This window comes from Urocitellus parryii, chromosome 6, assembly GCF_045843805.1.
Source record: "Urocitellus parryii isolate mUroPar1 chromosome 6, mUroPar1.hap1, whole genome shotgun sequence".
Classification (NCBI taxonomy): domain Eukaryota; kingdom Metazoa; phylum Chordata; class Mammalia; order Rodentia; family Sciuridae; genus Urocitellus; species Urocitellus parryii.
The window spans coordinates 140099478-140125800 of NC_135536.1; the positions used below are offsets into that span (position 1 = coordinate 140099478).

The following is a 26323-nucleotide window of genomic DNA, read 5'->3' on the forward strand; positions in this document are numbered from 1 at the left end:
TTAGCCAGTATGTCTTTGGGATAGATTTCTAGAAGTGGGTCCTGCTGGAGCCTGGAGGATGCTTTGCTTTGAGATTGTAAATCTTCCTTTATAAATCTAGTACCTTTTACATTACCAACAGAAATATTTGTTAGTACCTATTAACAAGACTCACAAACAGAATATATTTTAATTGCTTGGATATTTTGCTCATAAATGAGAAATGCATTTCATTTTTTTTTTTTTTTTGGTAGTGAGCAAGGCTGTACATCTCCTCCAAGAGTACTAACATTTTGTTGTTCATAAACTGGTTCTTCATATATTTAGCTCACTTTCTATCGAGAACCGTCTTTATTCTCATTTAACAAGTGGCATTATCTTGCAGATTTCAACTTGGTCTCTTTGGTTAGAGTAACTGGGTTTTATTTTTACTTCTCGGATCATTGAAATTCATTCCTTCGTTTCTTCATTCTTTTGTTCATCCGTTCCTTCCTTCCTTTCACTCAGGGACTCTTTACCACTAAGCTATATCCCTAGCCCCTTTAAAATTTTTTCATTTTGTGACAGGTCTCCATAAGTTGTTGAGGCCGATCTCCAAGTTAATGTCCTCCTGCCTCAGCTTCCCATGAGGCTGGAATTGTAGATGTGCACTGCTGCACCTGATGTGGATCATTATAATCATATAGATTAGGGCAACCTTTTCATCTTTATCATTTCAAATGGTTTAGATGTTACTGTGATCCTATACTTTTTCAGTTTCAATATTATGAAGGTCAAGTATGAATCATCTTTAAAACATTTGAATTTGTAAAAAATCTGCTAATTGGATTGGTAGGAAAACAAGGAAGAAACTTCATAATATGATACCTTCAGAGTCTTCTTATGTTAGTTTTTGAATAAAGTCATATAAAAATAGGAGAGTTAAATTACTATTGCAAGCATCAGTATATTAAAGAAACTCTTAAGTGTTTTTGCACAATTCTGTTTTGTAAATATTAATTGAATATAAATATTAATTGAAAAAAATGTTTGTTTTATAGTTGTATCTTTGAATTAACGGTAAATCAGGGATTATAGAGAAGGGACTAAGAGTTCAGGAGTCTTAGTGATAAATGGTGATAATGTTGTGTATGAAACTTTAATAGTTCTCATTTAAGAATCGTAAAATTTGTGTTTATTAGGGAAAGGGCCAGGGAAAAGGAGAGGTCCAACAATCAAGATATCTGGAGTTCAGGTTAATGTGAAATCCATTATCCAACATGAAGAAGAGTTTGAGATGCTGCATAAATCCATCCCTGTGGACCCTGAAGAAAAAAAAAAGTGAGTATATTTTGTGGTACATGTGGGGTGGTTGAACATAGGTTTGATATTAGTTACACGTAGTTATGCAGTTTGTTCATTCTCTCTTCTTTAGTATTTCAGAAAATTCTCTTTTGTAATGTCCTCCTATTTTTAAACCCGTTTAGATACTGCTTAACCTGTCGGGTGAAAGCTGCACACTTTGATGTAGAGTGGGGAGTGGAAGATGACTCTCGCTTGCTGCTAGGAATTTATGAACATGGCTATGGAAACTGGGAGTTAATTAAGACGGACCCAGAGTTGAAACTGACAGATAAAGTAAGTAACTCTGTGATGCTAGAGATTGCTACATTTATTGTATACTTTTTTCTATTGATTACTTATTTTTATCTATTCTCAAGAAGGGGTGATCAAATTGAATACTAAAAGAATAGTAATTTCCTGGGATTTCTTTATCCTTGGAAATGTTGCCATCTTTAATGGACTGTGGCTCTGTCTCACAGATAATGATAAAGGGAAAGACAAAAAATAGCCAAATGAAAATTTAGGAGAAATCTTAAAATATTGATATTTACTAGAGGTCAGATCTCATTACAACAAATACCAGGGTAAGTTTATTAATAATAAAAGCACTTCTAGGCCCTCGTTGTTGGCCCTTTCTTTCAGAGTCTGTTTGAAACAACCATATTTCTTTGCACAATGAGTGTCGCCTTGGTATTTCTTGTAGTGGAATTAAATTTTGACAATATTTCTCCCACGAAACTGAGCCTCCCACTCTGTCTGTTGCAAGTAAAAAGGCCATAGTTAGAGTTGAACACAAGGAAAACTGGCTTAAATTTTTGTAGGATTTGCTCCAGGTGATGCTCCTAGCAGGGCTTTTCCTGGCACATCAAACAATGCTCATCCCATCTGGGTTTTAGGAGGGTGACAGCACCCTGTTATAAGCACTGAGACCAAATCCAGTCTGGCCTGAGAGGTCCAACTGTGGTAGCAGGGAGCAGATCATGTCCTGGCATAGCTCAATGCTCTCCGGCAATGCTCTAAGAAGCATTTTCAATCTAAAACAAAGCTTTAACCTAGCTCCAGGGATTCCCTGCTCCTGGAAGGAGGAAATCCACGACGGCTGGGATGCTCTAGCAGATGAAGCCACAAGCCCCTCCTACCTGAGTTGTTCTACCCTGTTAACAGCACAGGTAGGAGCCAGTGGGAGAGCTGGATTTCTCCATCCCATTTTGTAAAATGAGAACGGCTCATAAGGGATTTTCAGTGACTGGGAGCCATGGACATGAGATAGGATCTGAGGCTTTATCTATGTTTTGGGTGGTTGGGGAGGGAAAGAACTGTGCTGAGTTCTTTGTTACCTGTTTATCCTCATTTACTAACTGGTTATGGGTGGTGGCGGGTGCTTCTCTTCCTTTCCTGTTGAAGATTCTGCCTGTGGAGACAGATAAAAAGCCTCAGGGGAAGCAGCTACAGACTCGAGCGGATTACTTGCTGAAGCTGCTCAGGAAGGGTCTGGAGAAGAAGGGGGCTGTGACAGGCGGGGAAGAGGTGAGTGAGTGCATTGTCAGCTGGGTGTTTTTCAGGGTTCCAAGGCTCCAACCCCACAGGTTTAGGTAGGAAAAGAAATATCCTTTCCGGGCCCTGCACAGAACATTACCTTTCCATGATCAAATACTGCTTTTGTGGTTCCATGATTATGGTTTGGTTGGTAATAATAGAAATATGCATTTAATAATTGACTGTAACATCTTGGCAATTTTCTTACAAACCCATTCTCTTCAAATACTGAATCATTAGTCCTCAGTGCCACTAGTTCAGATGTACTGTTAACTATTCCCTTTTTCTGCTTCCTCAGTTTGGGAACATAAGGATTGTCTATTGTATCTAATTGGGCTACTTGTAATAATGGATCCCAGGAGTAAAATGGACAGTTGGAATCCACAGTTATATAAAAAACTGAACTTCAGTTATGAGTATCTTACTAGCTAATTGAAAAATACCAATTGAGCTGCTGAATTTATCTGAACTTTATCTTCCTTTATTTTCCCAGTTTACCATTTTAGTTCAGGCCTAGAAAGATGGGGAATCACAGTTATGAGATAAAATATAAGTTACATCCTCTACTACAGTCTGTGTGTGTGCATGTTTCTTAAGTGCTCTTTTATAGATATGCCACTTGTGTTAGTTTCCTTGTATTATAAATAAAACAAATTGTAGAAAAAAATTATACCTTGTTCTTGCTGGGCATGGTGGTGCATGCCTGTAATCCCAGCAGCTTGAGAGGTGAGGCAGGAGGATTGTGAGTAGTTCAAAGCTAGCCTAAGCAAAAGCGAGGCACTAAGCAACTCAGTGAGACCTTGTCTCTAATTAAAAAACAAAACAGGGCTGGGGTTGTGGCTCAGTGGTTGAGTGCCCCTGAGTTCAATCCCTAGCACCACCTCACCCCCCAAAAAAATTACCCTTTTCAGGCAATAGTATAATAAATAGCATATCATTCTGCAGATACTATGTAATATAGTGAATGTGTAATATTATTATGTTTTAAATTTTAGATAGAGGTGTTTTAGATTTCTGTATCATATTTGAGTGGATAAATATTTTAACCTTTTTCTTATTTTTAGATAAAATACTTTTGTGTATTTTTTTTTTTGGTTGTTATTATTTTGGGATTGGGGATTGAATCCATGGGTATTTAACCTCTGATCTACATCTTCTCAACTCTTTTTATTTTTTGAGACACAGGGTCTTGTTAAGTTACTTAGGCCTTACTAAGTTGATGAGGCTGGCTTTGAATTTGTGATCCTCTTGCCTCAGCCTCCTGGGTCACAGGGATTACGATTTTGCACCATTGCACCCTGCTAATAAAGTACTTTGTTTCTAGGATTTTTATTGTTAATATTGTTATCTTTAATATTTTTATTTTTATTTTTATTATTATCATTATTATTATTAGTGGTACTGGAGTTTGAACCCAGGGCCTTATGCATGTTAGACAAGTGTCGTAGCACTGAACCCCATCCCTGACCCTAATATGTTATTTTTATTTCTATTTTTGTATATAAGGTATTGCCTGCCCTTTTTGGCAAAAATTCTATCTTTAGGACAAATTCCAAAAAAGTTGAGTCAATAGGTTCAAGGAATATGGATGTCTTTATATAGTATGGGATATGTATACTCCCTACAGGGTTTTATATTTTGTTTTGTTTCGAGGTAAAATTAGTTGGACTCTTGACTACTTTGCATTTTCTTGTTTAAATTATGTAGCTACTACTGCTTCAAAGGAGTAAATGTTATTTGTCATGCATTTGAAGGACTTGATTTGTAATTTTATCCTTCTTTTCTTTTTTTTTTTTCCCCCAGGCCAAATTAAAAAAGCGGAAGCCTCGAGTAAAAAAGGAAAACAAAGCACCGAGGTTGAAAGATGAGCATGGACTTGAGTTTTCATCTCCTAGACACTCAGATAATCCATCAGAGGAAGGAGAAGTAAAGGTATAAGGGTAGATTTTATTTGAGGAATATTATTATTCTTTTAGGTCTATATTGTGCCAACTGGTATAAAATCATTTACATGTAGATTTATGTATATATATTTTGCTTAATCTATTGGAGAAGAATGTAGTTGCAAATTCATAACTGATAGAACTAATGTGTGGAATAATGAATATTTTAATAATAAATGGCAATTGGTACTTAGCCTCATTTGGGTAATTAGGCAATATTCCAATACTAATATTGAAAGAAAGCCCAGGCTTATATAAAGAGGCATGTACTATAAAGTCAATTGTATGTGCAAACAAAACCTTGTGAGTCTGGTTTGCCCCAAAGTCTGCCAGTTAGTAAATTAGTATTATTCAGTATTATTTTCATGAGTGACAACTTTATCGGATTTTATTTGGTTGCTCTTAGAGTGTAATACTTTGAGATTATAGGAACTAGCATGGATTTGAGTCTGCATATGTGAATTCAGATATTAGAACTTTATCATTTACTAGCTGACTAGACAGGTATACAATCTCTTTACTTTCTTTAATTCTCAGTTTTTTCTGTCTATGGAATGGGAATGATAATGACTCCAAAACACTGCTGGGTTTCGAATTCAGCACCTCCTGTGTGCTAGGAAAATGCTTGACCACTGAGCTACACCTGCAGCTGATAATACCTATCTCAAAGAGTTGTTATGAGAATTACATGAGATGATTTAAATAAAGAGGATCTGCCTGCACTGGTCATTACTAGAGAATTGAGAATTGTGTAAATGAATACTTTAAAGCTCTGTGATTGAAAACAAGCTTTTAGGTTTAAGCACAGTGATGAATTACTGAGAGCAGTGCTGCTTTCTAGAGGAAGTAAACAAGTAGATATAAAGTTGAAGGCAAAAGTTCATAGCCCTATTTGTTTCCTAGGATGATGGCTTAGAAAAAAGTCCAATGAAGAAAAAACAGAAGAAGAAAGAGAACAAAGAGAACAAGGAGAAGCAAATGAGTTCTAGGAAAGACAAAGAAGGGGACAAAGAAAGGAAGAAGTCAAAAGATAAGAAAGAGAAGGTAATGATGCCATTCTGCTTATTGAGATACCCAGAGCCTTTGAAATTTCTTTTTAGATCTAGAAATGGAATGGAGTTTGAGGGCACTGGACTCTCTTTTTATGAGTATATTCAAGAAAAAAGATGGGGCTGTCAGAGGTGTGCTTGCACCAATCCTTGCAGAGGAGTGTTTGTGCGTGTATGTGTGTGCATGTGTACATGCACAAGTTTAGGATATTCTTTAATATACAAGGCCTTTACTTGATCTTTTATACATGTTTTGGGGGAGGGGGATGTTTGAGTTGAGATAGGACAGGTGAGAGAATTTGCATGAACAGGTAACTGCTTGAAACATGTTCTTAGATTCATATTAGAAGAGCACAATCCACAAATGGATTTGGAAATTTGGAGAGTTTAGGATTCGGAACAAATAGCAAGAATTTTTGCAGTAGACATGGATATAAAGCCTTGCTATAGAATCTTTATGTTGGGACCTTTTTGAAGTTCATTCCAAACCACAGGATTAGTACAGTATTGGATGTATGCTTGGTGACTTCTTAAAGAACAATTGTAATTACTCACTTATCATTGCTAAAACACAAAATTAACACCTCTATTCTACCACCCAGTGGTACCTTTGAAACTTTTCTCTTATGCACATAAGTACAAAAAATAAAAGTTAGTTCAGACCATTTGAGTAGCCTTTTCTTTCTGCTTAGCAGTAAACAGCTTTTCATTGAAAAAACAAGTGTTAAAAAGAATGTTTAGTAGGTAGAGAGAATTTTGTTTAGTTATAACTTATTGGAAGCAATTCAAATCTCCCATGTTGAAATTGCTCTTTTTTTTCCCCCTTTTGGCAGTACTGGGACTTGAACTGGGGACCTTTACCATTGAGCTACTACCCCAGCCCTTTTTATAATTTTTATTTTATAATTTGTCCAGGCTGGCCTTGAATTTGTGATTCTCCAATCTCAGCCTTCTAAGTATCTGGGATTACAGGCATTCTTCTCCATGCCTGGCTGCTTTCTAATTTAAACAGTATAAATCATACTCTGACAAATATGTCCGCATTTGTCCTCAGAAAGACAGAATCTAATTTATTTATTTTGGAGATTTATTCCAGGTGTATTTCCAGGATGAGCTACATCCCCAGTCCTTTTTGAGACAGTGTATCACTAAGTTCCTAAGGGTCTTGCTAAATTACAAGGCAGGTGCCTGGCTAAGTCATTCTTTTTTTTTTTTTTAAATGAAATATTTCAATAATAGAAATACAAGAACAGGGGGCTGGGATTGTGGCTAAGCAGTAGAGCGTTCGCCTAGCATGTGCAAGGGCCTGGGTTTGATCCTCAGCACCATATAAAAATAAATAAAATAAAGGTATTATGTCCAACTACAACTAATATATATATTAAATAAAAAGAAATACAAGAATAGTTCAGCAAACATCTATTGTCTACTGCTCTCATAACTATTGTTGACAATTTTTTCATGTTTATTTGAAGTGGCTTTGTTTTTGGTTAATGTTTTGTATTCATTAGTTCACTTACTGAACTTATTAGTTACTACTTATTAGTTACTACTGAAGCTGCTGTCCTTATAGCTTCTCCTGATTGTATTACTTTTCCTTTCCTATTTTCCTTATAACCTTTATTCTAAAGTGGGGGTATATAATATATATATGTCCTTCTGTAATATTTTATTGTATGTAATTTTGAGATTTATCCATGTTGATTCATGTAGATTTCAGAATACACATTCTTACATCAAAGGGTAAGCTATTAATAAAAATTGCTATATGATACTCAGGAAGAGTTCTATCAGTTTATAGTCTTAATCTCTTGATGACGTTTTTGTGCATTTTCTGCATGAGGGAATAGAGCACCAAATATAGCATTGATGAAATTGAAGTTACAATTAAGTGCTTTTAGAGTCAGGCATGGAAATAATGTATGATTGAGCTATTAATCTTATAAGTTGGTATAAAGTGACTCTGTTGCAGTCACCCACTACAGATAAGAAGTCCACATTGCAAGGCAGGATTGTACAAATGACAATGATTCCTTGTAACTCTTTTTTTTTTTTTTAAAGCCTAAAGGTGGTGAAGCCAAATCTTCAAGTAAATCAAAGCGATCTCAGGGTCCTGTCCATATTACAGCAGGAAGTGAACCTGTCCCCATTGGAGAGGATGAGGATGATGATCTGGACCAGGAGACCTTCAGTATTGTAAGTGCTGAAATTGAGGGATGCTGGTTTGGGACCACAGTGCTTGCTGTGGCTCTGCCCTTTATAGGCGCAGCCACAGAGCTTCAGTTGATATAAACATTGGTGTGTTATTTTGGAAACACACTGCTTTTGATGTCTGAAGACTGTGTGTTCTGAACCAGTTTGGCATGAAGAGATTAGTTTTTTTTTTTTTTTTTTTTTTTTAACTTGTTCTCTATTGAAGAATAAGTCTAAGATTTCATGTCTTGTGCTCCCAGTTGGAAAGTCTTTGAGGACCCTCAGGCATCTGGGAAACAGAAATGTTCATTAAACTAGCATTTATTGAATGTTCTCCTGTACCAACTATAGGTTACCATGTTGAACAGGTAATTGTTTCTATCCTTGTAGACTTTGTATTTGAGTCAGGGCAATAGAAAACTACATTCAGCATTACTGAAATGGGGCCGGGAATGAGAGAGATTAGTTAATGTGAAGATTCTGTGAGAAGGAGACTTAACTAGTCAAGAGAAGTCAGAAGGCTTAAGGAAGTTATGTTCGAATTAGGTTCTGAAAGAAGTGTGATAGGTAATTGGAGAGGAGGGGAAAGAAGGACATGCCAAGTCTAGGCAATGGCATGCTCAAAGGTCATGTAGCAGGATTCCATAGGATGCACTGAGGGGGTGACAGAGGCCTCTGCAGCCACAGTCGTAAGATCAAGTCCAGCTGATGCTGGAGGGAAGGTCCTGTTTAGTATATTAGAGCAGTGCTGTCTTTCCTTGTTTCCATGTTGTGGTGCTAAGAGCTAACACATTACCTAGGAAATATGGCTCCATTTCCTCATAATAGGTGAGGAAGGTGATGGGCAGAGAGTACACAGATCAGGCTGGCATGGGATTGGGATAAGATCAGTGTGTCTTCAGGGGCCCTTCAACCGTTGGTAGAGTTGCATGCGTAGATTTCATCATGCTGCAAATCCTCAGTTACCACTTCCCCATCTGTGGTCTCCTCTGTCCAAACTTCCACAAGTCACAGTTCACTTAACAGCTTATTTAGGCTAAAAGAAAAGGTAGTCTTTTTCTGAATTTGGAAATGCTCCAAATTCTGTGGCAGCAAAGAATGGAATGTTGACTCCATCCTGTGAGGTAGTCTTCTCTGTGTTTTGACCTCTTCTCTGTATTCTCTAAAACCTACCTGCATATGTGCATATAATTTTTGTAGTTATCTCAGTTTTCTTAATTCTCTTTTCTGCCTCTGAGCTCTCTGGGGGCAAGCATATATATTATTTAAAATCCACTTAGATGCTAGAAGTATATCAATAAAAAATAAGTAAATTAATGAATTCATTATATACCCAGCTCTCTGATCTGTTTCCTAGTTTTTCTTTAGTCCATTGTTTATAATAAAAATAATATCATGCTTATATAGTACCATTTTAGAAAATGTTTTTATAAGCCAGGCATAGTAATATGTAACCATGGTCCCAGCTACCTGACAGACTGAGGTAGATGTCTTGCTTTAGCCCAGGAGTTCAAGGTCAGCCTGGTTAACATAGCGAGATCATATCTCTAAAGGAGAAATAAATGAAATTTAAAATGTTCTTATACATAGTCTCATTTAATGTTGGTTTTATATTATGAAATATTTTAAAAATACAGAAAAATTTCAGGAGTGTAGACATTGTTATAGCTTCAGTGAAGTGTTGTCAGATACATTTTAAGACTCAAAGTGGAATCCCTTGGTATTCCTCACTCGAAACCCATGCTTTTCCTTTCCTCCCTCCTAGAAGTGTGCATGGTTCTTGAATTTGATAATTAGGCTTATGTGTGGTTTTAGAATTTTACAACTTAATGTCTGTAAAGACTGTAACATATAAACAGCCAGGTACTATTAGAGTACTTTATTTGTAAATTTTCCACAAAAGTCTGTAAGGTAGGTTCCATCTCCATTTTACATATTAAAGAATTAGATGAATGGAGTTGAGTAACATATCCTATGCCATGCAGCCAAGACAGGAAAATAAAGTTTTGACCCAGGCAGTTTGGCAGGAGAGCTTGGGTCCTTAACAACTGTACCATTCAGCCTCCTGTATACCAGTAAATAAAATATAATATTGCTTTCCATGTTTTAAAGCTTATGATGCACTGTGTGTATCCTGTAATTTGCTTTTACTGTCTCATACTTTTGAGATTTAACCATGTTGATCATTATGGTTCTGATTTAAGTGCTTCATGTTACTGTATTTTATGACTTCCAAAGTTCATTTCTTCTACTGTTGATGAACATTGGGGTTTTTCCAGATGTTAACTATCACAAACAAGGCTGCAGTGAAATTATTACAATTTTTTTTTTGTACATAGATATGAAACTTCTCTGGGCTGTGTGGCTGGAGTAGAAATGTTAGGTCACTCATGGGGCATGTATGTCTGCTACTTTATTCAATATGATTGAATTATTCTTCAAAACAATTGTAGAGGTTTCTTATGGTGAATTTAAGTTGCAATTGAATTGCTTCCCTGCTCTCAGAAATAGTTGACAATTTCTGATTATAATTTTTGCCATTCTGAGAGCTGTGAAATATTGATTGGGGGTGTATTTTAACATTTATAGTTTTATATTTATTTGGCATTCACATTTGTGTGAATTGCCTGTTTATATCCTTTGCCTCTTGTGGGTAATTTGTCTGATTTTATTCTGTGAGAATCCTTTATATAGTCTTGAATATTGCAGTTATTTACAGGTGTCTCCCAGTTTTTGGTGTCTTCCCCATCTCTTCCTTTTTTTAACCTTTTCTTTTTCTTTGTGGTGCTGGGGGATCAAATCCAGGGCCTCATACATGCTAGGCAAGTGCTTTACCATTGAGGCACACTCCTTAGGCCCCAAATCTATTTTATTTAAAACTTTTTCTTATTCTCTTAGTTTGTACATGACAGTAGCATATATTTTGACATATTATACATTCATGGAGTATAACTTCCTGTTCTCGTGATTGTATGTAATGTGAAGTTACACTGGTTGTGAATTCATTCATATATGAACACCAGGAAAGTTATGTCTGATTCATTCTATCTTTCCTACTCCCATCCCCCATCTCTTCCCTTAATTCCTGTTTGTCTAATCCAATGAACTCTATTCCTCCCACCTTTATTGTGTGTTAGCATCCACGTATCAGAAAGAACGTTGGGCCTTTTGTTCTTCTGTATTGGCTTATTTCACTTAGCATGATACTCTCCAGTTTCATCCATTTACTGGCAGTTGCCAAGATTTCATTCTTTAATGATGAGTAATATTCCATTGTGTATATATACCACATTTCCTTTACCCATTAATCTTTGAAGGGCACCTAGGTTGTTTCCATAGTTTAGCTATTGTGAATTGAGCTGCTATAAACATTGATGTGGCCGTGTCACTATAGTATGTTGATTTTGGGTATATGCAGAGGAGTAGGATAACTGGGTAAAATGATAGTTCTATTCCAAATTTTCTGAGGAATCTCCATACTGCTTTCCATAGTGGTTGTGCCAAATTGCAGTCCCACTAGCAATGAATGAATCTACCTTCTTCCCCCTATCCTTGCCAGCGTTTTCAATTTGGTTTATTGATTTGTTCATTTTGAGGATTTCTGCTTGATTTTATTTTCAGATTCTCTCTTTATTGAAGTATCTTTCACTTCCTGTATTTATCTCTGATTTCACTCCTTACACATCAATCTTTGCCATACAGATCAGGTTTACTGTGAACATCCTAGTTAAGTCTGTAGTATTCTTGTTTGATTTTCATAATGGTCTTGTGAAGTATTATACTGACACTTTTGCAGATAAGAAAACAGCAAGGTGTAAAATGTTACCACATAAGTGATGGTGCTGGCATTTGCACCTCAGGGTTTCCATCTCTATGTTTATGCTTGTTTCATTCTATTGTCGTCGTTATTTACTCCTTCTTTAGTGATTATAGGACATGATGGTGGGCTGTGTTTTCTCTGATGTGGGAAGTTAGGGCACAGTAAGCAAAGGGCAAGACTTTTTGCAGATAGCTTATGTCTCTACTCTTCTGGCCTATTCCAGTGTAAGGAGAGGATGAGGCCAGTGAAAAAGGCACTGAAGCAGCTGGACAAACCTGACAAGGGGCTCAACGTTCAAGAACAGCTAGAACACACCCGAAATTGCCTGCTTAAAATTGGAGACCGGATAGCCGAGTGCCTTAAAGCCTACTCAGACCAGGAGCACATCAAACTGTGGAGGAGGTAACCAACCTTGCCTTGGCATCTGCCCAGTTTGATTTGATGAGTGTGTGGGGGTTCTGTTTTTGTTTAATAGAGTTGGATGCCAACTCTGAAAAATGTTTTCCTAACAGAATTCATCTGTTGGCAACATGCCTTAAGACTTCAACACTTCTTTTTCATCAAATAGGCCTTTCCACTAAGACCAACCTTTAGAAAGGGGCAAGATGTTAATGTAATTTATAAGAAAAAAACAATCACATTAGATTTGCTGGCCTAGTCTCATAATAAAGATTCTCTTTAAACCTGTAAGGAAATATAGTGTGGTGGGAGCATGCCTGTAATCCCAGCAACCTGAGAGGCAGAGACAGGAGGATTGTAGCAGCTTGGTGAGATTCTGCCTCAAATAAAATAATAAATAAATAAATAAAAAGGGTTGGGGATGTGGTTCCGTGGTAGAGCACCCCTGAGTTTAGTCGCTAGTACAAAAACCTATAAGGGATAGAAAGACCATCTAGTGTAAGTGTTCTACTCATCTCGGGTTGATACTCAAACATTCAGATAATATTATATCTACTACAACTAATTGGCTGGTTCTGTGCTAACATGAGACAAAACAAAGGTTAAAACCACAAGAAATGTCAATTCTCTGTTCTTAACTCCTTTTTTTAATAATTAAAGAACTCTAGTAGTAGCTTGGGTTGATATAGTGCTTTATAAACAGGTTAAAGTGTCTCATCTGAGATGTTTGGAGCCAGAGAGGTTTCAGATTTTGTAGTATTCCTACATACATAATTACTTGATTTGGGCATGGGAATCAAGTCTAAACAAAATTCATTTATGTTTCATATATACCTTGCACATTGCCTGAAGGTAATTTTATATAATATTTTTAGTACACCTGTGTTTTGACTATGACCCATCACATGAGGTCCGATGTAGAATTTTCTACTTGTGACATCAGCTCAGCACTCAAAGTTTGGGATTTTCAGATTAGGGATGCTCAGCATGTTTGATATCTGAATTATTATTTCTTATGCCCTTAACACTGTTAGTAACTTTTTTTTTTTAAAACCTAACTAGAATAACAAGAGCTATCCTAGTGCATGGATCCCTGAAGTTAGGCTTCATACTGTGCACTTGGATCTGCTATGTCAAATATCTCAGACACTGTGATCTTTGCTAGCTGTAGTTCATAGGAAAGTCATTTTTGTTAAAGAGTTCAAAGTAGTACAAGGTAAGACTTCTAAGAGTCTTTATCATAAAGTGATAAAAACCAAAGTATAGAAGTTGTGAGAAGGAAGTGCCTAAAGAAGGTGGGAAGTTGAGTAGGGAGGTCTTCTGAGAGACAGGTAGTTACGTACATTTGAGCTGCTTATATGCAAGCCAAATGGAATTGTTTAAATGAACAGAATTCTTTGGCTTCAGGAAAAGCTTGAAAGTAGGGCAGTGAGGTGACTGGGAGATGTTTTATAGAGTTTATAGGTAACTTGTTAAGACTGATACTCTTTATAAGGGGCCTTAGAAATTAAGGTGAATGGCTTTCTACCCCATGTAGGAAGTTTACTAATTAGGAACCTTTATGAGTGTTTTGCCCATTACAAAGCTTAAAAGCCTGTGTCTTTTCCCCATTCACTGTTATTACCTGTATCTCTCTTCCTAAACGCAGATTTTATCATATTACTGTAGCATGTGTAGTAACGCCATGCTAAGGTGAGTGTAATGGGATTGGAGGGAAGGAATCACTGATAGTTTTAAGGAAGAAATGATAGGCCTTAGTGATGATGATTAGGAGAAAAGAAAGGCAACACAGAGACAACCAACTGAATGTAGGTCCTCATGGGCGATGGTAGTGAAGATGCATGATTGACAGAGTTCAGAAAGTGGGGAAGATGGAGGAAAACTTAAAGGACTGCAGTCATAGATGGCATGGATATAAATTACAGGGTTTATAAACTATTGATAGACTCCTTGGTCTAGGATCCCTCAGTCAAAATCTTTTGGTAGAAGCATATAAAGATACATTATTGATACAAAGACTGAGAGAATATTTTTGTAACTTTTTTACATTTGCAGAGTATTCTAATGAGTTTAAATTCTATTTATTTAATTCTATAATTTACCAGGACTATTGTTTTTTAGGAATCTATGGATTTTTGTTTCCAAGTTTACAGAATTTGATGCTCGAAAGTTACACAAGTTATACAAGATGGCTCATAAGAAAAGATCTCAAGAGGAGGAGGTAAAATGCAAATTTCATCCTAATTTATTCAAACAAATAAAAATAAGTTCCATAGAAAAATTCCTAATGATTGTTTTTACCTGGGGGGTGGTCATAGACTTGTGGGTTGTTCGTGGTATCTGTAAATTGTTAGTTTTTTTGCCCTTGCTTTATACTTGAAGGCACAGGTCCAAGGATGGTGATGAAATCTACCACAGGTCACAAAGTGTGTAGCCTATAGCCCCTTCTTTTTCAAACAGTATGCTCTTTGACTGAATTAGCTGGTCAGTTTCTCAATTTACTCCTCTAGTTAGTCAAACAGTAACACTGCTGTTTATTGGGTAAAATAGCCAATGCACTGAAGCCAAACCATCTTTTAAAATTGTGACAGGGATTCATTACCCTGTGTTTTCATATCCTGGAATAATTTATTCACTAGGCCTTTTCTTCTTCCACATGCACATGACTTATGGTGGCTTATAAAGCTGTCTTCTAATAGGTAGCAAGATTGTGAGCAGAAAATAACTTTTTTTTTCTTTTCTGGACTATGTAGTTGTGTCCTTCCAGCTTTTATATGTAGACACATCCCAACTGGTCACTTTCAAGACATGGATGTGAGAACATGCCCCAAAAGTTGCCTCACTTTGTATGGAGTAGCAGGACAGGTGCAAAAGTATTTTGGTTCTTGCTGCAGTGTTAGTACTTCTTGTATAGATATGCCTGTTTGCAAATCTACTGATTTGCCACGTGGACCCTCCTATCCAAATCTTCCAGTCTGTGAACATTTGAAATACATCCACTTATGTGTGAGCTCTGTGAAAGCAGAAGTTATTTTCTCTCTTTCATTCACTGTTATCTCTCTCAGTGCATGAAATTGTGGCTGGCACAGGGTAGGTATTCAGAAATATTTGTTGAACTTAGACTCTGTCCAGCACTCCATTGGCCTATAAAGTAATAACCTCAATTACTTTGTATTTAATTTTATATGGAAGAGTATGATATAGCTGTAGTATACTAATGTATTTGCATATACTAATATTGCTGAGTGTTAATCTGAATCTTACACAAAGTCTGACTTTGTAAAAGTTCCCATGAAAAGGATTAAAGTAGTTAGGAAAGGCCTTTAGGCTAGAGTGAAAATTAAAATAAGGGTCTGAAGATGGGCAGTGGTAAAGGGCTTCATTAATTTAACTATTAGAAGTTAGTATATGTTGAGTAAAAAAAGTGATATCCTACTAGTGGAGGTATACACTGTTACAGCTTTTCTGGAGGATAATGCAGCAGGATTTATCAAAAAACTAGACCAATTTAGCTTAAGGAGATAATATAATTAGGGATTTAAGCATGTTAATGGAAATGACTTGGAAGTCCCAACAATAAGAATACATAGATCGTGATTATAGATAATTGGTGTACTGTTCAACCACTAAACGTAATACTATAGAAGTAAACATTTACTGAAAAAGATTTTCATAACATTTAATTTAAAAAGAATAGGATTTTATATATATATATATATCCTATAAAAACACACAAAAAGGTTCAGAAAGATGTGGACCAAATTACTAACAGTTACTCCCTTGTTGGTTAGATGTTAGGGCTCATAACGTTTCTTTTTCATCTTTTATGTTTTAATATTGAACATTTTACTTACGAGGTAAAAGAACGATGTTACTTCAACATTCAGATGTTTAGCTTGATGATTTTAGTGTAGGAACTAGATTAAACTGAACAGTAGTGGGTTGTTTGTTCTAGTTAGCTCTAGAAATTTGGTAATCTTGGTTTTGTATCATTCAGGATGCTCTTCTGAGTGTTGTGACAGCCTGGTTATTTGTTTCAGAACATACATAGTGGCATCTAGGGATTCCTGCATATGTTCTCACAGGCACTTGTTAGTGGAGATTCTTTCTCTTGTACTGACCTACAAGGTCAGACTCAACAGATAGATCACTATTAGACTGTCAATACTGTGGGATCTCTTGAATTTATGAGCATTTTTGATAAGAAAGCAGTAAATGGTAGGTTGGAAATCAAGAAGGACAAGGGGAAAATATTCAGAGGTGATCATCTGAATATTTTCAGATGATCTCAGGAATTAAGATTTTTGGTTTCCTTTTAATCTACAGGAGCAAAAGAAGAAAGATGACATGATTGGTGGTAAGAAACCATTTCGACCAGAGGCCTCAGGCTCAAGCCGGGATTCTCTGATATCTCAGTCCCACACCTCACACAACCTTCACTCTCAGAAGCCTCATTTGCCTGCTTCCCATGGCCCACAGATGCATGGACACCCAAGAGACAACTACAATCACCCCAACAAGAGACATTTTAGTAATGCAGGTAGGCCATTAAGTGGAGTTTTCAAAGATGTGCCAAAAACCTCAGTAATTTCATTTTCCAAAGACTGCATCTGGACATTGGTGCTTTATTCTTCTCCAAGACTTTATTGTCCTCTTTTTTCTTGGTGAGATAAAGCATGAAATAAAGATCCAAAAGACTATTATTCCAAAATTAAATTAAGAAGAACATAGCTACAATAAACAAACAAAAGCCAAGTAGCAGACTTAGGGGAAAGATTTACTATTCTCTGTGACAGGTAAATGGCTAAGACTGCTAATACAGAAAAGATCCTTGCCAACTGTGACAATAAGGTAACCAAATAGAGAAATGGGCAAAGGACAGTCTAAGAGCGTGAAGAGACAACTTACGTAATGAGAGGAAATAACTCCCAAACTGTACATCCAATGAGAGGTTAATATCCAATATATATAAAGAATTCAACTCAATAGCAAGAAAATGCCCAGATTAAAAAGTGGCCAGAAGGACCTGAATAGACATTTCTCAGAAGAGGGTGATAAGAGAAGAATTCTGAGGTGTCCTAAATTAAGTTTCAGGCCATAGAATGGAGGGAGGAAAAAGATAAGAGAAAGTAATTTTAACTCACAGCTTCAAGCTAAACCAACTAGAAAAAGAGCTACTCCACATTCTTTTCCTGTATGCTGAAGATTACTCATCAAGGCTACATCACATTCTGCTTTTGGAACCAACCAATCAAGAAGTAGCAAAAGTTCACTTTATGGACTAACCTCCTATCCCAGGACTCTGCCCACTTTGCGTTGTCCTGCCCTTCTTGTCTGTAACTAATGTAGGTTCAATGTCAATGATTTATGTTTCTTCTCCGTAAATTTTATCATAAAACACCCAAGCCCTTTAGGTCCAGTGGGAAATTTTGACTAGCATCTGTATAGCTCAATAAACTTTTTTTTCAGAGATCTTTTAGTCTCAAAAGCTTGATTGAATAATGGCATACAAATGGTCAACAGATATATTTAAAAATGCTCATCACTAATCATCAGAAAATATGAATTAAAATCACAGTGATAAATCACCTCACACATGTTAGAATGGCATTTATCAAAACAAGAAAAAATAATGTGTTATAATCCCAGTGGCTTGAGATAGGAGAATCTTGAGTTCAAAGCCAGCCTCAGCAATGGCAAGGTGCTAAGCAACTTGTCTCTAAATAAAATACAAAATACGGCTGGGGATGTGGCTCAGTGGCTGAGTATCCCTGAGTTCAATCCCCAATACCCTGCCTCCTTCCAAAAAATAATAATGTGTTGACAAGGACAAGAAGAAATAATCCTTGTGCAGGATTAGTGGGGATGTAAATTAGTACAGCCATTATAGAAGCATGTGGAGGTTACTAACAAAAGTAGAACCATGATATGACCCAGCAATTCAACTACTGCAAGTATATATCCAAAGGAAAATGAAATCTGTATATTGAAGAGATATTTACCCCCATGTTTATTGCAGCATTATCCACAGTAGCCAAGATATAGAATCAACTTTAGTGTCCGTCAGCAGATGAGTGGGTAAAGAAAATGCACATATACTTAATGGAATACTATTCAGCCATCAAGGAAAATGAAATTTTGCCATTTGTGATGACATGGGTGAACCTGGAGGACATTTAAGTGACATAAATCAGGCACAGAAAGACAAATATGGCATAATCTCATATGTGGAGCCTGGAAATGTTTGAACTTATAGAAGCAGAGTGTGGAAGAGTGGTACCAGAGATTAGAGGGCTGGGAGTGGAATTGAGGGAAATATTGGTCAAAGAATACAAAATTTCAGTTGGATAGGAGGAGTCAGTTGTACAATGTGACCGATTGTTCTTGTATTCTTCAAAATGACAAAGAGTTCAAAATCACTTTAAGTGTTCTCTCCAGAAGATAAAAGTGTGTGAAACAGTGTATATGGTAATCAACTTTGTCTAGCCATTCCATAATTAACATATTTTGAACGTGTATGGGATAAATATACATAATTTTTGTCAAATAAAAAGTTCTTAAATTGCATTCTTGAGACAAAATTCATAAAAGGAATACAAATTAAAGTTTTATGGATATGATTATAAAAAAAGCAAAAATAAATAAAAATTTATAGGGGCTGTGGGTAAAGCTCAGGGGTAGAATGTGTCCCAGTATGTGTGAAGCTCCAGGTTCAATCCTCAGTATTAAAAAAAAAAAGTCTTTCTAGAGCAGTTTATGTGTTGTTAAAAAGAAAAAACTTGGGCAGTGATTAGGGATGGGGATAGAATCAAACTAACAAGATGACCAATCTTGCATTTGGGAAGTATATTAAATGCACAGTGAGTTAACCAATATATTTAAACCATTCAGATCAACAGAAATTAAAAGGAGAAATGCCAGTTGCTAAGAGTGAGAATTGCTACCATTCTAAGTAGAAGATAATTTGAAATATCTGAATACATAGGTTTTTGACAGCTGTAATCCCTTTTCTGGCAGTTTGTCCTGTAGAAATGAAAACTTATAGCTGAGTGAGGATTCTGTTCCAGCCTTACAATGTCAAAAGACTGGAAATAAGAAAAAAAAAAAAGTGTGTCACATTAGATTGGATAGAGAGAAAGGATGGGATGGGAGAGGAGGGGAGGAGTAAGGAGGATAGAAGGGCAGCAGAATAGAATTGACAATATGATTGATGTATGTACATTCCATGTATGTATTATATGTCAAAATTCATTCTGTTATGTATGACTAAAAATAAATAAATAAATAAAAAGACTGGAAATAACTTCAATGTTCACTAATTAGTGAAATGATTAGATAATTAGTAGTGGATTAGATGAGTAATGGAACATTTGTATCCATTATTAATTATTCAAAGAATAAGCTGGGTTTTTATATTTAAAGATGACCAAAAAAGGTGAAAGAAAAAATAAGCAGTAGCAGCAGCCATGTGTGTACATGTGTTTATGTGTGTGCTTTTGAATTTATCAAGGTGAATTCACGTAGTGTGAATTCAAAAGTTTGTAAGTGAATGGGCCGTGGTGGTGCATGCATGTAATCCTAGTAGCTTGGGAGGCTGAGGCAGCAGGATCAAAAGCCAGCCTGAGCAAAAGCAAGTCACTAAGTAGCTCAGACCCTGTCTCTAATAAAAATACAGAATTGGGCTAGGTTACGCTTGGTGGTTGCGTGCCCCTGGGTTCAATCCCTGGTACCAAAAAAAAAAAAAAGTTTAAGTGAATGATTTAGTTGTATTTAGTTCACTCACAGTGTTGCCAGTCATGTTTATCTAGTTCCAACTATCATCCCAAATGAAATCCCATTGGGTTAATCCCCATTTCCCTATTCTCTCCACGCCTGCAAGTGCCAGTCTGTATTCTGTCTCTCTGGATTAACCTCTTCTGAATATTTAATATATAAAAGGAATAATTACAACTTGTGATTTCTTGTGGTTGGCTTCTTTTACATCATGTTTTCAAGTTTCGTCTACATTGTGGCATGTGTCAGTGCTTAGTTCATTTTATGGCAAGAGAATATTCCATTGAGTAAATGTACAGTATTTTGTTTATCCATCCATTTATTGATGGACATTTGGATTTGTTACTACTTTTGGCTATTGGGAATAACACAATGTAAACAGATATTTGAGTACTTGTGTGTGTGTGTGTGTGGGGGGGGGGTGTCTGGGGATTGACCAGGGTCTCATGCATGCTGGCAAGTGCTATACGCTGTACCACTTAGCTACAACTCCAACCCTGAGTGTCTACTTTTAATTATTTTAGGTATATACCTCAGAGTGGAATTGCTGGTTCATAATGGTAATTCTCTGTTTTGCTTTCTATGGGAAACCTCAAAACTGTTTTCTGTAGTATACAAATAGCATATTGTATAAGGATAGAGAAAGATTTGAAAGCATATATGTGGCATTAATAACAATTATGTTGACATGGTAGGAATGGAGGGGATAAGATTTCAAAGAAGTCTTATCCATTGTCTATTGTTTCCTGATTACAATGAGCATGAAACTCCCCCCCCCCTTTTTTTTTAGTACTGGACATTGGATTCAGGGATACTTTATCACTGAGCTGCATCTCTACCCCTTTTAAAAATGTTTTTAAATTTTTTTTATTTTGAGACAGGATCTCACTTGGCTGAGGCTGACCTTGAACTTGGAATCCCCTTGATTCAGGCTCCTGAGTCACTGGGATTACAGGTGTGCACTTACCACATCTGGCCTTACTTTAAAAATAAGAAAAGGGAAAATATAGAATAAGATTTAAAAAGCATGTAGTAGGTATAGAAATGTAGTATAAGATTTATTTTATGAAGATTTAAATATTTCAAAGTAATCAAAATGGAGTACATTTTAAATTTCTAGAATTTCTCATGTCTTCTGGTAAAATTTTAGTTTATATTATATAATATATATCTGTTTTGTTTTCTTATCTTTTTGAATTAAAAAAATAGCTATTTGAAAATTTTTGCCCCAAATTCCTTGAATATCTGAATTATTTCCTACTGTGCCCACCCCCCTTGGTTTTCAGTCATGCAGGTGATTCTTTTGAGATGCCTAGTTACTTCTGTTTGAATTGGGAACATGGTGTTTTAAAACTGGTAGAAGCTCTAGATTCTGTAATCTACCTCCCAAGGAGACTCAGCTTCTCCAGTGAGCACAAAAATGGGAGGTGCTTATCTCAGTATATTTCACCTTCTGGCTCACCTCTCTCCAGGGACTTAGCTTTTCCAAGTACTCAGCTGAGAGCTAGTTGTGTGAAGTCCTCTCTAGCAGGCCTTCAACTCTGCTTTTTGTTTCTCTAGAATCATGAGACTGCCCCCAAACTGCAGTGCTTTTCAGATGGTTTTCAGCTAATCTTTTAGCCTCCTGCTCTTGCAGATTCAGTGAATATCCTTGGAAAAGCTGGGCATATGTTTGAAGTCCCTCAAATCTCCAGTATCACTTTAACCTAGAAAGACGCCCCTGCCCAGAGCTGTGCTGATTTCCCCTTTCCTCAGCAGTGGTTCTAGATCCTTTTCAGCCTCTTTCCTATTCTCAGAACCACAAACTTTTAGGTGGCTGCAGAAGTCAGCTCCTTTTATCTGCTCCTTGGAATCTTAGTACATCTAGACCTGATTGCTTTAGTGGCTCTTTGATGCCTTTAAAAGAATTTTTTTTTTTTTGGCCTTTCTCATTGTCATTGACAGAGTATAGTTCTGCTGCAAGCTACTTTAACTGAAAGCAGAAGTTCCACATCCTCTAATCTTTTTTTTTTTTTTTTGAGAGAGAGAGAGAGAGAGAGAGAGAGAGAATTTTTTAATATTTATTTTTCAGTTTTCGGCGGACACAACATCTTTATTTTATTTGTATGTGGTTCTGAGGATCAAACCCAGTGCCGCGCACGTGCCAGGCAAGCACGCTACCGCTTGAGCCACATCCCCAGCCCCTCCTCTAATCTTAAAAATAAAAAAAACATAAGTTCAAAATTAATGGATCACCATTTTATTGAAGAGAAGAAAGTTAATGACTATACAGGATGATTGAGAAGTATTACTATGTTCTTAGGTTGTGTGACTTTTTCATATTTTTTATTGGTGAATTATAGTTGTACATACTGGTGGGATTTGTTGTTATATATTTGTACATGCACACAATATAAGAATATATAACCTGACCAATATCATTCCCCAGTATTTCGACTTTCCCTCTCCTGTGCCCTCCTCTTTATACTGACCTTATGGGTATTAGGTTGGTTTTGTGTTATTCATATGGTGTCACTTATATTCTGAATCCTTTCAAAGAATTTCATATTAAGCTAACTACATTTTTTGATTTCTTACTAGCTCAATATTTCCTAACTAGTGATCTGTATCATGGAGGATTCAAGAAAAGTACTGATTTATTCTGGAAATAAATGACTTAGCTTGAGTTTCAAGCATCTCTACTGTACCACAGATTTTTTTTTTTTTTATTGGTTGTTCAAAACATTACAAAGCTCATGATATATCATCTTTCATACATTTGACTCAGGTATACCACAGATATTGATACTTTGATTTGAATCCATCTTCAAATGACCCTTTCATGATGTGAAATCTTTGTTGCTTTTTGTTAATTCTTTAGTTGAATAGTCAAGTTTTATCTCTGGTCTGATCCACCTGGATCAACAATGACCTTAAGCTTCAGGTTGACTATTTCATTAATGGTAATATTTCTAAGCTATACACCTTCCTTAATGATGATGTTATTTGACTCTGTGGAAGAATGCTAGAAGGCCAGCAAAATTTATTGAGAGACATTTAGTTGGAGAGACACTTATTTGGTGGCATGTCTTTGTCAGATGTAGACTAAAGATGGATTTTTTCATGAGTTCCTGTAGTTCCTTCTGGTTAATCCTTTGTATTAGTTTCTTAGGGCTACCTGTAATGAAGTTCCACAAATTAGGTGGCTTAAAACATCAGAAATGTGTCTTCTCACGGTTTTGAAGGCCAGTAGCCTGAAATTAAACGTGTCAGCAGGTTTGGTTCTTTCTGGGGTTCTGAGGGGGGAACCTGTTCTATGCCTTTCCCTTGCCTTCTGCCTGCTACCAACACTCCATGGTGTTCTTGACCTGTAGTGGCATCATGCTGATCTCTGCCTGCATTTTTACATGAGTTGCTTTGGGGTCTTATACCTCCCTCTGCCTCCATTTTAAAATGATATCTGTCATTGGATTTAAGCTAAATACAAGATCCTTAACTTAATTATATCTACAAGACCCAATTTTCAAGTAGTCACACTCAAAAGTTCTGGGTAGACATAAATTTTGGGGGGTTATAATTCAAATCACAACAGCCTCCATCTCTGGGCTTCTGTGTTTTCACTACCTTTTCTGAGCCAAGAAAGTGTGAGTCCTTCCCTTAGGTGAAAGGGAAGCTACAGAAGTTAAATGGATCTTAGTTTGGCCTTATCTTTTAAGAGTTCGAGTGCTGATCCAAGTTCATAATTAGAAGAATTACTTTTTGTCAGAGGAAGAGGTCTAGTTGTGGGCTAGGGAAAAAGAATAGGAGAATCAGTTAATATAATCAAGATATTTTCAGAAATGACACAGCCTAACTGTATTAGGTGAAATAAACTTTAGATGTGTAAATCGAGGGGGGATGGTATTATCTTGCAGCTGTGAAATTCAATGTATTGTTTTCCAAATTACTGTTTGGTTTTGGTTTTTTTTGACCATCTGTCACAGATTGGAAGGTAAACAGATCTAGAAAATGAAAAGTAGCAGATCTTAGATTTTAGGAGGAAGGGAGAATGTTAACACTCATTACTGATACGTTAACCATCAGGAGATTTAATGTTTGCTTGTAACATGTGTCAGCCTTTCAGTTCAAACCTTTTGAGATTCAGTCATTTCTTATAGTCATGAGATTCTTTTTCTGCAGATCGAGGAGACTGGCAGAGGGAAAGAAAGTTCAACTATGGTGGTGGCAACAATAATCCACCATGGGGAAGTGACCGGCATCATCAGTATGAGCAGCACTGGTACAAGGACCACCACTATGGGGACCGGCGACATATGGATGCCCACCGTTCTGGAAGTTATCGACCCAACAATCTGTCCAGAAAAAGACCATATGATCAGTACAGCAGTGACCGAGACCACCGGGGACACAGAGATTATTATGACAGGTATGTAAAAAGTTCTGAGACACCGGGCACTGACCTCACCAAGAACTACTTATAGGAGGAAATGGTTAAGAGTAGGGATTTTTATGCCGGGCATGATAGTAATCCCACACATGCCTGTAATTCCATCTACTGGGCAGGCTGAAGTAGGAGTATTGCAAGTTTGAGGTCAGCCTCTGCAAATTAGTGAGACCCTGCCTTAAAATTAAAAATAAAGGGTTGGTGGGGTGAGGGTGGGGTAAACTCAGTGGTAAAGTGCTTGCCCAGTTTTTTAGTATGCTTAAGGACCTGGGTTTAATTTTCAATTCTACAACCCCCCACCCCCACCCCCACCCCACCCCCCAAAAAAAGAAGAAGAAAAAGAAATATTAAGCTCTTTGTTATAGTCTCAGTAGCACATTAGGTAGTAGGGATTCTGAGATGAAATAAGCCAATGGTCCTTGGTTCGCCAGAATTCCATAATTTAAGAGTCAAGCCCTTTGAAATTGTGTCTGCTGTATAGCTATATAAATCTACCAGTGATATGATGAGCCAGTACTTTTAAATTATGAGAATTAGCAAGTATGGGAATGCTGACAAAGTTTTCCCTAAATTTTTTGAATTTAGGAATTGGCTATATATTTATTTAGCTTCACAGCATTTGTTTTTTTCCTCAGCTGCTGATGCTTTGTTTGTTTGCTAGCTGTGGTGCTAGAAATGGAACCCAGGACCTTATATGTGCTACCCAAGTGCTGTACCACTGAGCTACACCTTAGCCCTGGATTATAGCTTGAATTTAAAGTGGGAAAATTTTGTTCATATCCCTCAGTGTCTTCTGTTTTGAAAGATCTGGAAAGGCAGACTACATTAGCTGAGCAGTGGTAGCCTAGTATCAGACATCTCCTTAGAAGGAGACTTCAGCCCTCACTGTACCTTTCTCATCTGGCTTCAGTAGATACTTTTCTCTGTCTTCCTTTACATAGATAGATCTGTATTTCTATTTGGTACCATTTTTCTTCTCCTGAAGGACTTTTTTTTCTTTTTAATTATGGATAGTTTCTATTTCTATGTCTTCCAGGTGTATTAATATTTTATTTTTCATTGTCTATTTGCCCATGAGGCCTATTCATTATATAAAATATACTTTTCATACCTTGTAGTTTTTAATCTCTAAAAATTGTATTAGGGTGTGTGTGTGTGTGTGTTTTTTCCTTCCTTCATCTTCTGTGTCTCAGTTTAAACTCTCAGAAGTGGAATATAGGTTATCAGAATAATTTCAGTGCCCTTGTCTGCTAATTATATCATTTGGATCAGTTTCAATTGATTTACCTCTTTATTATGGGTGTTAGTTTCACTGCCTCATAATTTTTTATTTGATGCAAGGTAAAATTTACCTTGTTGTGTGCTTTTTATAGTTCTATAAGTATTCTGAAGTTTTATTATAAGATGCAGATTATTTGGAAATAGTTTGATTCTTCCAGGTCTTACTGATAAGATTTATTAGGCAGAACTGGAGTAGTGCCTGGTCAGGGGCTAATTATTGCCCACCCCTAGGTAAGAATCCCTGTTACACTGTACTCAATAATGCCCCTTAAATTTAGTAAGGTTGTGGGTTTGGCTGGCAAGATCCTTCTAGGTGGTTCTTTCCCTAGCCATGGGTCCTTTCCTCACATTCATATCCCGATCAATGTTATGAACTTGAAGAGGGGAAGGAACCCTGTGCAGATCTTCAGATCTTCTGTTTATGCAGGATTCTCTTGGATTATGCCATGTCATGTGAACTCTGGTCCATCAGCAGTCTGAAAGCCTCTTCCTGGGTTTTCCTCTCCCTGTGTCATATCTTTTTCTGTGATACAGTAGTGAGCAGCGGGAATTAGAAGACTAATTTCATTAGTTTTCATCCCTCAAGGAGCACTGTTGTTCATGT

General features: G+C 36.7%; 1 protein-coding gene across 1 annotated transcript in view; it reads left to right on the forward strand.

Moving 5' to 3' along the window:
• Positions 1 to 26323, forward strand: part of Chd2 (chromodomain helicase DNA binding protein 2) — a 121839-nt gene that overhangs the window by 90628 nt on the left and 4888 nt on the right. The window contains exons 29-38 of the mRNA XM_077800220.1: positions 1161 to 1299; positions 1446 to 1596; positions 2707 to 2829; positions 4642 to 4770; positions 5685 to 5825; positions 7892 to 8026; positions 12067 to 12245; positions 14364 to 14463; positions 16569 to 16782; positions 24174 to 24420. Coding sequence (XP_077656346.1) covers positions 1161 to 1299; positions 1446 to 1596; positions 2707 to 2829; positions 4642 to 4770; positions 5685 to 5825; positions 7892 to 8026; positions 12067 to 12245; positions 14364 to 14463; positions 16569 to 16782; positions 24174 to 24420 — 1558 coding nt within the window. The remainder of the gene's footprint in view (positions 1 to 1160; positions 1300 to 1445; positions 1597 to 2706; positions 2830 to 4641; positions 4771 to 5684; positions 5826 to 7891; positions 8027 to 12066; positions 12246 to 14363; positions 14464 to 16568; positions 16783 to 24173; positions 24421 to 26323) is intronic.